The 15,945-nt window shown below is 40.9% G+C and overlaps 1 protein-coding gene across 1 annotated transcript in view; it reads right to left on the bottom strand.

Annotated features, from left to right (window-relative positions):
- Nucleotides 1–15,945, bottom strand: part of carmil3 (capping protein regulator and myosin 1 linker 3) — a 90,617-nt gene that overhangs the window by 27,125 nt on the left and 47,547 nt on the right. The window contains exons 15-18 of the mRNA XM_053438375.1: nucleotides 12,701–12,777; nucleotides 6,478–6,582; nucleotides 2,916–2,985; nucleotides 2,722–2,803 (exon numbers count right to left, since the gene is read on the bottom strand). Coding sequence (XP_053294350.1) covers nucleotides 2,722–2,803; nucleotides 2,916–2,985; nucleotides 6,478–6,582; nucleotides 12,701–12,777 — 334 coding nt within the window. The remainder of the gene's footprint in view (nucleotides 1–2,721; nucleotides 2,804–2,915; nucleotides 2,986–6,477; nucleotides 6,583–12,700; nucleotides 12,778–15,945) is intronic.

The raw sequence follows: 15,945 nt of genomic DNA, 5'->3' as shown, positions 1-15,945 counted from the left end.
TTTCCATTAAATGAGATAATGAGCATGGACAATTTAAGAGAGTTGACACCTTGTTTACAAAAAGACAAGTTATTAACTGATTAATTAAACTGGAACAAAAAGTCAGATTTTAACTTCATGAAAGTTACACCAGTGCCTCGCAGTTTAATTTGAAAGGTGTTAACATTTCTGGCTCTCAAAGCTCATTTTATCGTCTCACGGCCCGTTTTTGGAACAAACTCTTCCTGCCCACTGAAATTCCAAAATACTCCCAATTAACCTCACTTCCACCCACTCGCGCATTCAAAAGCTCTAGGATGAGGAACGAAGAGGAACGTGGTAACCATGGCAAGATATTTCACCGACAAACACTGAAATGGCTCTTTCAACAGAGGAAACCATATCTGTTGTTAGATATTCTCACAATGCTCTAATTAGGGCCTGAGCGGTGACTGGAGCAAGGACACTATTGCTCCTTGTATCCTTCTTTGTTCGCCTAAACATGACCAAGATTAATATCAACCTGACATGAAATGCTATAGATGATTGGCCCCAGCTAAGCCTGTGACCTTCCGAGGATAAGTGGTCTAGATAATGGATGGATGGATAAATGTTATAGATGAGTCATATTAACCATGGTATGTCTCATCTTTACCAACACGATTAGAGTTTGTGTAAAGAAAACTATGACGATGCATTTGGCTGGTAATACGTTGTTTCATTTTTAAGCCTTTAGAGCTTAGCGTGCTGCAACTCATTTTACAGAAACGGACTGCTACAGTCAGTGGGGGCAGGGCGATGTGCTTTCAGTCTGAGGATGGAGCTAAACTCCACATCCTCAGATAGAGTACAACTGGCCACTGGCAGCCTATGGCCAATAATATCTGTCCCACCAGTAAAGCTGATAAAATAACAACGATTTTATCAGCTTTACAGACCTCATGCAAATAATGAAGGAAATTCAGTTTCATTTTATGAAAAACAATGACTATAAAATCTGATTTGCAGATAAACCAGGTAGAATGAACACAAAGCTTTCTAACTTTACTCTTTCATCCAGCACACAAACAATAAAAAGTGACAGTATATGATATGATCTAAGTAATCATTCTGAAGTAGAGTCCAGAGCATTATCACAGGGAGAGGCAACAACAATTGCAAACAGGCAGGTTTACTGCACTAGTTTTAAATAAATACAAAATAAAACTTGGTTAAGAAATTATCCAAGGTTAAGTCAAGGTTGAATCCCTTTTCAATACCAGATGAGCTTGGTTCTTTTACAAATTTAGCTTGTCTCATCTCAGTGGAGGTATTAAAGGTAAATTAAAAAAAAATAAATGTCTGCAATGATGCTTGCAGTTTTTATTTGAAATTAATTTCCATTGGTGTCAGTGATAAGAAGCTGTGACATGACAGAGCAGGAGGAGGAGGGGAGCACCAGAGACTTGTTAATGGTTCTCCTTTGATCAAACTAATAAAGAGATGAGATGGGAAACAAGGCACAGTCATCTCATCTGCTTTGTTTTTGTCAGTGGGTAGTGGTGAGCTGGATAAATGATAAAAACAGGACAGCAGCAGTAATACATCCCAAGATATGCATTTGTTTGCATTGTTAGCAGAATGAGAATCAAATGTAATGGTTAAGTATTGAATTGAGAGAAAGTGATCTTTGATTTTCAAACTATAATGTATGCTCAGATGCCACATTCATTATGGCAAGATATCTTATAACGAAGGACCTGTCTGTGTTTATATTCTACTCAAGTGAATTTACGTTACCAGTTCTGACAGAGCACTGCAACCATTACCTGCACTGGTTGAATTTATTTCATGTATCGGTTGCTTGTTCACCGAGGGGGAAACATAAGAAAATGAATGATCGGGATCTGTACAACAGAGGCCAAGATATTGTGATATTGCGTCTCTAATATAGATCGAAATCCAAAAACCTGTGTATTCCAAAAATCCAACAATGCAGCTCAACAGGGTAGGTCATTAAAGTCCAGCCGACTTTTGGCGAGAGGCAGGGTTCACCCTTGACAAGTCACCAGTGTATCACCGGGGCGGCACACAGATACAAAGAGCTATTCACACCGATGGACAATTTAGATTCTCCAATTAACCCAACATCTGCAGGTTTTTTGAACCGAGGAAACTGAGGAAGCAGTAGAAACTTGCAAACTCCACATAGAAAGAAGCCTGGCTGAATCAACTTGAGACATCATGATCATTCAAATCGAATCGATTCATCCGTGAGTCCAACAGGTTTCTGCTGGATCTGGAAAAATGCTTGTGGCATTCTTAGGATGACATATTCACGAGACAAGAAAGGGTTTTGCAAGTTCACTTTAACCTGAACCTTTTTGATCAACCACCAAAATCTTTAGTCTAAGGGAAAGTTTGCTACAAATTTAAAGAAATCCCTCAAGAAGGATTTGAGACGAGGACAGATGAAAGTCCCTTGAAATATCTTGTTAACAAAAATGGGACGGACGGACAATCCTAAAACATAATGCAACCAGCTGGACGGAGGCACAAAAAGAAATGGTTGCATCAGGAAACATCAACTATTCACTGGTTCCATTGTTTAAAGATGAGCTTTAAGTGAAAAACTGAACCAATGGTGTCCCCACCATGATGCCTGCCATCAAAAGGGTTTCAATGTGACTGTACGGCAACAGACAGATCTTAATATGTCCCCTTGTGGGTGTGAGAGCACAAATGTGTGGTTGTGTTTCTTACCATTATCAGAGATGTCTAAAGTCGACACGCATGAAACTCGAGGAAACAGCTCCTGGATCACCCCGGCACCTGCCGACCTCAACTGTAGGAGGAAGACAAGGAGAGGAGCGGAGCATGATGGGATAGCCACAAGCATTCATCTATGAAGTAGATGAGTAAATATATCCAGAGCAGCGCAGATTGACAGAGCGTACCTCACAGCTGCTGATGTCCAGGTGTAAATCAGTGATATGAGGGTTATTGGACAGACCCAGGAACAGAGCCCTGAAGGGAAACACAGGCAGAGCAGGAGGGGAGAGAGAGAATGGGGGAGTAACACAGACAGAAGCAAACAGATTAATCGAGAGGCAGAGAAGGAAGGAGGAGTGAGCAGAATGATAGCCAGGTACGAAGACAAGGGCAATTAATGGACAAAGGTGATGAGAGAATGACGGGGTGAAAAGAGCAAGAAACAAGGATCAGTCCAATTGCTGCTGTTCCTCCCTCCAGCAACCTGAACACATCATCCGACCCCCCCTCGCTGCTCCTCGTTCTCATCCGCACACCTAAAAGCTCTAAAGCCATATTAAAGGATTTAGGAAAAAAGTAGCTTAAGAAGAAGAAGATTCATAGCTCAAACAGAAATCTCCTGAAAAGAGGGTATTTATCCAAGAGACATGGTCATTTGCAGTGCATGCACACACACAGCCACAGGCCAAGCAGGGTGCAGTAGAAAAAAACAAAAACAAAAACTGTATTCGCACTTCAAGGCCCCGCTGGAAGTTGTTCACATGTAAGGGTTGTACAGCATGAGGAGGTAATGAGCATAAGTGCAAGGTGGGGAGTCCACTCCTACATTTTGGCAGAGATCCATCACTCAACACAAAACCACCTTGATTGTTCACAGTTTGCTCTGTTTTCTCAGCCTATTGATTGTACTGGTTGGCTACAGAGGAGCAAACAGCGGGCTACATACCCAACATAGAAACTGCAATCTAGCCCCACTCTCACTTATCCCTACAGGGATACTTGTTTTGCTTGGCAGCTCACTGGGCTGGTTTGGTTACAGATCTCCTGAAGCTGCTCAGGATGAGGATGCAGACTCCTGCACAAAGACACATCAGCACAGGGCACACCGGGCCACTGTGGAAACCTTCATACTGTGTCCTCTGATGGAGGGCCAGTCCAGTCACATGACAGCAAATGGCTCCACTGGTGAGGAGAAACGTTTGAAACCTAATGCCAGCCTTGATGATTCAATATCACTGATGGATTTGGATACAAACTGCTCCCCATATGGTATCAGCTATTTTAGTAACCAAGCCTGAGACAACAAAACCATGAAGGATAACATCCCTGTGGGTGCTGAGTGGTTTGGCTCGTTCTGCCGGTGGAGTGTACCACTGTCCTCTCTCCGTGATTGAGCTGTGCATTAGGTGGAGATTGCAGGGAACATGAGAGTAATGCATCTAAATTCTTGTAAGTGTCTCCACCCACTGCTCTACACAAAGGCACCTTACAGCAACATGAGTGGATTCAGCTTTTGGACGAGTGGTGGCAAATGGTTGTTGAGACTAAGAGAGAGGCAGTTCACCAGAATTTTAACATTCTTTCAGATCTGTGAAATCCCCTGATTGAGCAAATACAGCAGATGGATTATAATCTGAGGAGTAGCACTGGCTCAAGGGTTGGAAATGAAGACACATGACTAGATATCTAGTGTATTGGTTCATTTACAGTATTTAATTTCTTAGTTTGAATAATTTTAAACAAAATTAATTTAAATGATGATAAACGTGCATTAAAAATAAAATAAAATGCTTGCAGACTGGCGGCACTCTATGATGCCATCTACCTGTGTCTGATCTGTAACTGCTCTCGCTCTCACTGGGCCCTTTGGTGACAAAGAACTCAACTAGCCACTTCAGTTTAAAGTTATGACATCATAAAGCACAACAGCATGAAGCAGAAAGTACACACATTGACAGAGTGCCACGGACATTTACATTTCATAGATTTGCAATTTAGCTTTCTCTTCACTGCAGACATTGATTTACGGGATTCATTTAGAATCATTTATAATAAAGCATCTAATTAAGTGTTTTAATTGCTTGACATCTGGAATATTTCAGATTTATTTATTTTACGCCTACTGTGTAACATTAATTTTGGAAAGGCTGGTACACAAATTGTAATAATACCTCAATGAAATAATTTTTTTGCAACAAACATTCCTTTTTTATATTCCTACAGAAATCCAATCAGTACTTTGATGCAATAATAAACTTACGTAGAATTATGTGACATAAAAGTGATGTTTAATGTCCTTATATTTCATTCATGATGCCGCTGCATAGAACATTGTTAGAATTGATGGTATTTGCTTGTCACTATATTTTATTTACACAGACTATAAAACGGAACATTGTTTTATAGAACATTTGGTGGATGGTCTGTATTCATACAGAGCTTTTCTAATTTTGATGGTCTGGATTTACATCTTTCTCATAAACTGTATATCAGTATAATATAACATACACTATCTGATGTGTTTATTAGTGCATCCTCTTGGCTCTTCTGCAGTTTATTAGCGCCAACTCAGTGTGTGCACCGTGTCCAGAGGTTCTCCATATGAGGGGGAAGAGGTTCAGTTGCCAGTTGGCTGTCACACACAATGATGCACTGAAGGTTGAACACTACAGTCAGCAGAATAATGATTACATGAACACAACTGGAAACACTACAGCTTAGGCGGCATTGAGGAAACACTGACAAAACACTTTACCTATTAAAAAGAGCATGAGGGTATTATCCACAAGTACACCACGTTAAACAGGGATGTACCAATTTATACGCTTTACTAAACATAAATAAAACAAAAACACAAACATAGTCGTATAAAATTCAATTAGAAAATAGATATATTTGATAACATATATGCATTTCTGCACAAATTTGAGATTGTGAATTTCTCCAGTTATTCACCAGGCTTGTGAATCTCAATGTGTGAAAGTCATTGTAAACATTTTAAGGTAACGCATGGCCATAGATTACTATTTTAGAAATAAAATGACGTAGAAATGTAACGTGGATTGGATACCATAATGTAAATGACTTTAATTTACTAACAACTGACATATGCAAAACCACATCTTCAAATCGTATTCCATTCATATGTCAAACTTCAGTAAACTGAACATTTTAAAATGTATTGGCATTTAAGCCAAACTGAGTCTACATCTGAATCCTGATGACACCCTACAGTTCATAGTTCCCTGTTCAATGTTTCCTGACCCCATTTCTGTGGACGTTACATGCCACTGGGATTTAAATGGTGTATTGGTAACGTTGTCAGAAATGTACCTGGCTCTGCAACTCATTTTATCTTTTCTTCTTTCCCCGTTTATAGAATGTGAGTGTCTTGACAGTGCATCGTTGTTTTTTAGTTTTTTTGGGTTTATTGGATCAAATTGCTAATTTTATAATGTCCATAAAGGAATTAATGTGTTTAATGAGTACTGTGGCCTAATATTTGTGTGATTTGAGAGAAATCACATCCTCCACACAACTTGATTGTATTGGTATTACTGTTGTACTGTCAAAACAATGGAACGCAAAGGGAGTCAAACTGAGTTTGAGATAAAGATATACATTTGCTCCTTTTTCTTAACTTTATGTGTTTCCATCTTTACATGTAATGTGTATCCATGATATGCTCACAGACCTGTAGGGTTTCAAATGTCCCTTTAAATCCATCCAGGTGTGACAGTGACTCACCTCAGTGAATCCGGAGGGACTTTCATGGAGGCCAGGCTGACGTGGCTCAGGCTGAATGCTGAGCTGAAGAACTGGCGGAACGTTGGCAGAGAATCTCTGGATTTTCTAGAAAAGGAAAGAAAAGAAGAAAATAGAAAGGTTAAGAAATATGTATCAGAGAGGAAGGCAGAGGAGGACAGAGAGCGAGCGCTAAAGCCAGATCACGATCAGGCCTTTAGACTGACAGGTTAAAAAAGGTGATGAGAGAATGATGGGATCAGATAGGACGCCGGTCGAGACAAGGGAGAGGCTGACAGAAGGACGTGTTACGCTGCTGGTGATTGACAGAAAGTTTTCCGCAGACAAGCCGAGAAGTGACAGAGCGGAGCGACGGGAACGAGGGAGCGAGAGAGATAAATAATTCTAAATCAGCCAGATGCTGGCTGTGACATTAAGGTCAGTGTTATATCAACCAGACACCATGAAAAGGTTGGCATTAATTACCACCACCAGTTAAAACGGTAACACTGACCAATTATCCAACCATCTGCCTGGCATGTAGAGAGCATTAGCCCAGCATCAGAGGAACTGCAGAGAATATGCCTGTGCCCATGTACAACATCCCTCTGAGTCATTGCACATAAGGGGAATATCCTCCGTGATTGAAGGATGGCTGTAGTACACTGGTTCAGATCAGTGTTTAGAAGTTGTCTCCGCAGCCAACCTGCCATTTCAGCCCCCACTGCACAAACAACTCGCCACAGGGGAGGATGAGGAGGGGGTCTGGAGCCCGCAGGAGAACGTGATGAGAGGTGAGGAGGAGGAGGTGGAGAGAGAGGGAGGATGAATTCATCTTCCAGACAGATGAAGTTTGTTTCTCAGGAAAAGATTATGTGCTACCTTTCTTTTCAGGCAGCTGCTATGTTGTTTACCTCTACAGCACAGAAGTCAGATTTAGCACCATTTCCTACTGATTCCCCCTCGTCTAGAGACATGAGGAGCGCTGTTTTCAATTATGCACCTTTAATGGAAACACACGCACACAAAACTGTATAATTTTCATTGTGAACAGTCGAACCATTAACCATGATTTACAACTTAGCCCTAAACTTAGGCCCAGGTCCCCATATCTACTGGTACTGGAAAAGTCAGGGTTTATACTGGAAAAGGTCCTAAGGAGGTAACAAAACCAAGTGTACACACACACACACACACACACACACACACACACACACACACACACACACACACACACACACACACACACACACACACACACACACACACACACACACACACACACACACACACACACACACACACACACACACACACACACACACACACACACACACACACACTTTTTGGCATAATGGATTCCCTAGTCCCTTACTCTTTGAAGGTCATGTAAACATTCACCTGGTTCGTCTCATCTTACAGTCCAGGGAGAGACCAACAATTGAATAATGGGCCGGAACTCCCACTGCCCCACCTGTGTCTGTTAAAAAACATATTTTATTAAATTAGAATAATTTATTGTGATGGATGGGATTTGAATAGACCGATTCTGGTTTACAAAGTATTTTATCAATTTTTTTGATTAGCCAGAAACCCATGTGCCTATGCCCCTCGTAGCACTCTTTAGGGGATTGCTTTTTAAGCAAAACCCAACACTTAACTAATCTTAACCCTAAAAAAGCTCAACGAGCTATTGAAAAAAATGAGGAGCTGCAAAAATAACTTTACATTAGAGGATAATAGGCCCAGATTTTGGGTCCGATTCAGCCGATTCTGAAAATTGCGAGGGCGTTGAAGATTGAATGCTGATCTGGACAGATTATGTGGTGAACTGATCCTCTACTGGGAGCAGTTTAAAGACATAATCTTAAAGTCACAGACTAAATCACAATGGTAAAGAAAAGCGATTGGGCAATTGAGCAGAAAAGAAGGAACAGCCATTGAGTGCGAGCTGACTGGAAAACGACAATAAATACTTGTGTCTAGAACCGTAACATGGCTGCCTACAGCGTAAATAAGACTTCTCTCTCCTGTACCAGGGGGACAGTAGAAAAGTAGGACAAACCTGTGTCTTGGTAACAGCAGGAGCACCATTAATGTGTCCTGTTGTTTGTGGAATGCAACAAACAAACAAGCACAACCAACTGAACGCCTCTGGCTGTCAGCCTTAAAGTTATTGTTATTCTTAAGTTACGTTTGATCACACAAGTTTCTTTGAGTTCCCAAGTCACTAGAATTGCCACTCAAACATTTTTTTTTTTTTTTCAACGCTGTGTGTGGTACTACATCGCGACTCATACATGGCACAGTGAGTGAGTTTTCTGAAAATTAAAAGACCAAAAATTGGTTACATCTGTTGTTATGTCTGTAGTCTCCCAAGTTTTAAAGCAGTTAGTTTGGTGTGATGATGATGGAACTAGATAACAAGTCACCGAAGTTTCAAGAACTCACCCTGAAGGCAAAAAGGAAGGTTGCAACCTACTTTCATCAAAAAGTTTCGATATCATAAACCCAAAGGAGGTTATCTTTCTGCAATACCGAACTGAAACTTAAATAAAAAAAACACTGTAGGGGCCACTGGGATGAACTAGTTGGGAACTTTCTCGTTTGCTGTATACTTCTGTGAGCGTTTAGTCACATGACTTTCATCTGCAGCAGAACTTCCTGATGTCATACAATTTTTAAACATAGCGCCCATTACCATGGTAACCCTGCAGCTCCCTAAAGGAAGAAGTAACAGAGCAAACAACCCTAACATCTAAATAGTTCAACATATCAAACCCCCAGCCAACAAGGTTCGGTGAACTCTGTTCATTAGGTGGGTCCACTACACCACAGTTTAGTGTGTTGACACTTCACAACACTGCTGTTGAGTTTTAAGTTACTGAACTATTTTCTCACACCTATGTTTTAATATCACATTGTCAGTGCATTACAGAAATATTTCAAATATGCCTAAAATTATCTTAAAATGGCTCTTCCCCTCTTTTCACTTTGACGTGACTGCTGCTGTTTTAAAGACTTAAAACACCAACTCTTCTTCAGCCTATATGCTTCCACTGACACCTGAACTACTGTCACTGTTTTAGCTTCCAACTGACACTTTATTGACACTTCACCGAACTGACTCAGCTTCTGCAGCTTCAGTGCTTCCACACAGACATTTCAAAGGCTGCAAAACCTCAGCACGGTAGAGGACAATTAAACTGTCTTCAATATTTCAACGGCTATTTCTCAGAGTTATGGTGGCATGTGTCATTTTCTTTCAAAATAAAATCACACATCACACATTAGAGAGAAAGAAAAGATAACCTCACGTGTTCTTACCGTTTCCTCTCATGTAAACCGAGGCTAAAAAGAGACATCGCCAGCCTGTAGCAGCAGTGTGTGCAATTTCAGAACATCATAACTGAAAAACCTCTCTACACTCTCCTCTCTGATCCAATTTTGTCATGCGCCCATGTGTTTGGCACAGCTGTTTAATAGATATGAGACCCGTAATGTGACTGGCAGAGTATAACATGACTAATCACTGAACCCCTCCAATTTCCTGTCCACTTTGTGCATATCGTACGGTGAGGAGGAGCCCTTATTGTCCTTGTACATATGACCCGCCGACTGTTATGATTGCACTGGGAAAATTCGATTAGCACTCGCCAAAATGGTTTGTCACTTGACAACATTATCTACTGAAGTTTTTGGAGGGTTTCGATTTCAAGCTTTGTATGTCTGCATACACTCATTGCTTGTCGTTTTGCTTCTGCAATGCATACATTTTTCTCTGTGATTAACTTATAAGCTAAGTTCCTGCATGAGAGAAAGAACTGCATTGCATGCCACAACTGCAGTTCTTCAAACCCTGAGCTCTGTGGCTGCGTGGATGGTAAAAATATTAAGACCCTCGAGCTTGAGCGATTACCCAATAGCCTGCACACACGGTAGTGCAATAGCATAAGTGAGCATTCAGCAAATAGCTATGCACACATTGCCGTGTGTAGAATTTAGTGACAATAAATGGTGAAGTTCCTTATTGCAGCTGAACACCCATCACCTAATCCTCCCCTTCCAAACATGAAAGAGAACCTGCGGTGACCTTCAGTTGTCATAAAAATCAAACGGTGTTTAGTTTGTCTGGTTTGAGTTATTACAGCAAACATGGCGGCCTCCGTAGAAAGGACCCCCCCCCCCATGTAAATATATAAAGGGCCATTACAGGGTAAATAAAACAGCAATTTGTATAATTTAGATGAAACACACTAATGAAAAAAAATCACTTGGATTATTTTATATTCTATTTCTGTCAATAGATCACATTCACCTAAATCTTACACACCACAGTCTTGACAGTTAATTTGAAATAGTTGTTCTACTTGACCGAGTTAAACGTCTTCCACACAGCTCCAACATCCAACACTAAACTTGGATAGAAGATGCATGTAGCAAGAGGGTTGAGGGGTTAGGGTAGAGGAATCTTTTACATCTTTTAACCCAGAATGAATGTGAACACTTAATCTGCTATAAAAAGTCAGTGGAAAAGGGGCTTATTAGAAAAGATAATGAGTTAAATATGGGGAAATTAGGATAATATCACGGTATTAGATTTTGAGGGAAAAAGGTCCAAGATGAGATAATATTGAGGCGCATGCAGCTGCATTACAAGCCCCCCCGTCATTGGTTTTGATGACCTCAGAGTGTGTGGGACAAAACGTTTCATCGACCCATTCGTAACAGTTAGCATCCAACCTGCTGAACGGCTCCTGTCTCATGAGCAGATGCAGTGTCACAGTCTCTTTCACTAAGCACTGTATAGGGAGCTGTATCAGCAGCTTGTTACCACACACTACATGTGTTTCTATCTTATCTACACGGGCTGCTCATTGTTTCTTGTGAACGTGTGCATGTGATTGGCTGAAGGAGGAGTGTGAGGTGGTCCGTTCCATATTCATGAATGGCAGCCAGGCGGTTCTTATCAGCTCTGCTCAGCTTCGTTGTCACCGCAGCACCGAGGCCGTCTCACTGGCAGCACTGAGCCACCGAGCATTTAATACCAGAGGACCCGTGACCGGCGGGAGGTGGAATGAACTACCGACAGAGGGAGGGGAGGAGGAGGAAGATGTGAGGCGAAAGAGTGGTGGGGGGAAGAAGATGAGCGGGGATAAGGAAAGAGGAGCAGCAAATAGAGGTAGAGGAGGAAGGTAGTTCCCGTCCATACCAATTCGCTGCAAACTCACAACCCGAGACCACTCATTTACACGCATGGTAAACAGGAAGACATGCATCATACTTGTGTCCTACACATGTAATCAGTTGCATCATTGTAAAATGCAGAATTTAACTGCACAAATGCTGTTGGCAAAGGTAACAGGGTCAGCAATGCTTGAAATTGACCCAAACCAGAGCTGAGTGAGGAAAAAGAAATGAAAAAGAAAGGGGCAACAACAAGGGTGAGTGGAGGGTGGAAGTCACCAGTAAAAAGAAGCAGTGAAACTGGGAATCAATCAATATTCCCATGTTACACTGGAATGACGAAGAGAGAAGAGCTCCAGTAAGTGACAGAATTCATGTTATATTAAAGGAGGAAGCAGGGAAGAAAGGGGGAAAAGAGAAGAGGTGCAGGCAGACATGAAAAAAAGTCAGAGATCAAGAGAGAGATGCAGCCTGCAGGGAAACAAATGCAGTCGTGGGAGCCTGGAGAGCGGAACAATAACTCCTCTCAAAAATTAGTCCCATTTTTCTCTGTTACTCTGTAATGTAATATGCTGAGCAGGGAAGCTCATGGGCTCCTGGGGGACACGACATGATGCGAGCCAGAGCCGCTTCTGCCTGCTAGCTAGATAAACACAACCACATATATATATATATATACACCCACACACATACATGTGTAAAACACAAACAAACACACTTGCTGGCAAACACATAAGACAAAAAACTTGTTAGCAAACACAGAGGTGTATATTAAAGACGGATGGGAGTACACAACAGAACAAATGAGGGGAGAGAGTGGTGCCTGCGTGCTAATTCTGTCAGTGAGGTCCAGGGCTAAACACTAATCTACACTGGAAACAAATGATGGTGTTTGCTGTTTGAGGCGCCTCCTGACTGGAATACCTCCAGAGCTGTTTGGCTGAGTCAGAGCAAGAAAACAAACGTGTTTGTGTGCTTTAAAGAAAAAAAAAAAAGGAAAACCTTAACAGGGATTTACACAGTGAGGTTGAAGTCCCACCTGTGAGAGAAGGCGTTCTTGGACAGGTTCAGGTAGGAGAGGTCAGCGCAGCAGCCCCGCAGCAAAGCCCCGAACAACTGGTGGAGAAACAGAAAGACAAATGGCTCGTGTTACAGGGACAGAATTTGTTCTACAACAGTTATGTCGGCCATGAGGCGGCACAAATGGCGGTAGCACAGATTGACACTAATGCAGTCTGAACAAAAATCCAGATCACAATGGAATGTTAGTCACAGTAAAATCAGGATGAAAATATAGACTGCATAAAAACTGTGTTTGCAATTTGTCTCAGGATAGATTTTTTCATTTTTGTGACGTATGGTCGGGGTCAGCTCAGGAGGCAAAGCGGTTGTCTAGTAATCATAAGTTTCCTGTTCCAATCTGAGGCTCCTCTGCACAGATGTGTCCTCCCCTGCAGCTGGCGCTGCGTCATCTGTGTGTGAACGTGTGTGTGTGATTAGGAGATTGAGACATTTATTGTAAAGTGTTCAGCTTGGTCGATAGAGCAGGAAAAGTGCTATATAAAATGCAATCCAATTACTTTTTACAATTTCTCAGCAATATGGCACCATCAGGAATGACTGTGATGAATTCTCCAATATGGGTTTCTATCAGTGATTGAACGGACACATATGTTGCTGCTGAAGATCGGCTGTGAGTACAGAGGAAGACGCAACGTTACTGCTCCTGTGTGTGCACGTGAGGAGAGCACTTAACATCCCAGTGCTACAGTTTCACTGGGAAACAGTGATAGAAGAATTTGGCTCAGGTTTGACTTTGTGCTTGCACACGGCAAAGAGGATCCCAGACTGTGAACACAAAGACAATGACTTTAAGTAAACCAGTGCCAGGCAACCATTTTGGCTTATGAGAACAGACAGACACTCAATATCTAGCTCAGGCCCATGTCCCGATTCAGATGACTTCAGTTAAATGTCCCTTCAAACTTCTCAGATGGTTTCATTTAAATAACTAATCGATGCACAAAAAAGAAATATCAGCCAATATTTCCCACAACAAAACATGTAAGAACATCCAAAGCATTAATATAGAACCTTCTTCTCTACCAAATGATTCATGTAATGACCCTTATTTTGGGAACCAAATGACTAAACATCCATGTATTTAAAGTAGTAAAAATGGTTCAAAACTTTTTACAGACATTTGGCTGTAAATGATGTACATTTACGAAAAGCTAGGGTTAGTAATTATGGAAAAGCAAGAGCAGGCTACATAATGCAAACGATACATCCCACCTCCTCCCTTCATCCCTGTCATCAAAGCTATGCCCATTTTGGGTTGTAAGTCACTGGGTCACTTTTCAGATGCCTTATGAGTTATTAGCAGTTCCAACAAGGAGTAACGTCTCCTCCAAACATTACAGGTGTACTAGAGCCTCCGTCTGGCCTGCCCAATGATTCATGTCCCCGCTCCTCTTGGGAGCCTTCAGAGGGGCCCTGACCCCTGGGAGCCAATGGAACGAATATCCTGTTTGTTAAAGTAGTGCAACTAGTGTTTAATCCTGAAAGTGAGTCCTTTCACTTTTATACGTTTTAAACAAAGTGCTGTAAATTGTGCATGATGGGATTTTGCTGATGTGTCTTTGCAATAAAAATTTCCCAGCGAATATCTTTGTAGGTTTACAAACTTTTTTTACTTCAAAATATATTTCTTTCCGTAGCTAATCAAGTACTGTGTAGAGAAATGTGAAAATGAAATGTGAAAATGAAATGTGAAAATGAAATGTGAAAATGAAATGTGAAAGTGAAATGTGAAAATGAAATGTGAAAATGACATGTGAAAATGACATGTGAAAGTGAAATGTGAAAATGAAATGTGAAAATGAAACGTGAAAATGAAATGTGAAAATGAAATGTGAAAATGAAATATTCACACCTCTGGCAGTTTGACTTTTAATTATTATATTTCCCTGCACACTAGGAAATCAATGAAAGCCCAGGTTGAATTATTGATTTACTCCTGACTTTAAACTCGAAGTTGTGTCCTAATTGTAGCTTGGAGTGTTTCCACTATTCATTGACGCACAGAATGTTTAGCTAAATTTTGTTCTTGAACTTTTCCGACAAATGTTTGAATTAAGTTTTGAAAGAATGGTTAAAAGCTGTTGCAAACCATTCTAAACTTCTGGAAGTCCCTTTTCTTCAATCTATATGCTAATTTTATACATAAAATAAAAAATAAATCACAAATTTGGGTTAATTGAAACCTTTAAAGATCAGTTGCTTATTTTTGTTTAATATTTCTAGGTCCTTGTCCATTTAGGGGTTAATAGCCTCTAGCTCTGACTGCAACACAGCAGGAAGATACTGCTTTTCAAAGCGTGTAGGGAAAGTAATTGTCTGTCAGAAGTCCATTAAATCCCGAAAGCAGGACCCAAATGGACAATAACACGTATAATTGTGTTACACTGAATCAAAGTCTAGCCACGCCCATACCAGGAAAAACTGAATGACTTACAGCTCTTCGATTTGTTATATTGACCATCAATCAAATGTCCTGTTTTTACATTGAAAAAATCTGACAATTTCTCTGATTGTATGATCAACATAACATCAGGCATCAGTATGGCCATTCATCTATTGATCTGTTTCAAGGAGTTCACACAATCTAACTTGTGAAGACTTCAAAATACAGAGATCATATAATTATAGGGATCAATGTCTGGGAACGTCAGAAACAATCTTGAAATTAAGACAAAATCCAGTATGTGTGCTTATTAGGCAGGAGAGCGCTCTAAGCAAATATGATCAGCATCAAAAACCCATTTTCTTGTGAGACTTTAGGCAACATCTCATCAGTCGCGACAGGTTAAACTATCAGACAAATCCATTTTTCCCAGGCACTGCGATCCATCACCCAAATTGACTAATCGACGCCGGGGGTACGTCAGCGCAGATTAAAAAAGGAACTTGTTAATAATTCAATCTCATAGGCCAACACTTAAAAAGACTAATTTCTCCTAAGACGTTTTTTTTCTCCACAGGATAAATGAGAATGAACGAAAACAGGACGTGGAACAGCTGTCACTGAGACGTCTCCAGGGGAGTTTCAAAAACAGATAAGACAAGAGTTTGGAAACTTGCAGATAACGCAGAACAGATGTGACTTCCATTCATGCATATGATTCTATTCAAAATTCGGTGTCCCACGTTAACAGGAGGGAGGAGGTAGTTTCACAGGTTGGAGGGTTCCTCCATGAAACCGACTCCTTCCTGACAAGCTCC

The sequence above is a fragment of the Pleuronectes platessa genome, chromosome 13 (assembly GCF_947347685.1).
Source record: "Pleuronectes platessa chromosome 13, fPlePla1.1, whole genome shotgun sequence".
Classification (NCBI taxonomy): domain Eukaryota; kingdom Metazoa; phylum Chordata; class Actinopteri; order Pleuronectiformes; family Pleuronectidae; genus Pleuronectes; species Pleuronectes platessa.
This window is presented reverse-complemented; position numbering and strand designations above follow the sequence as displayed.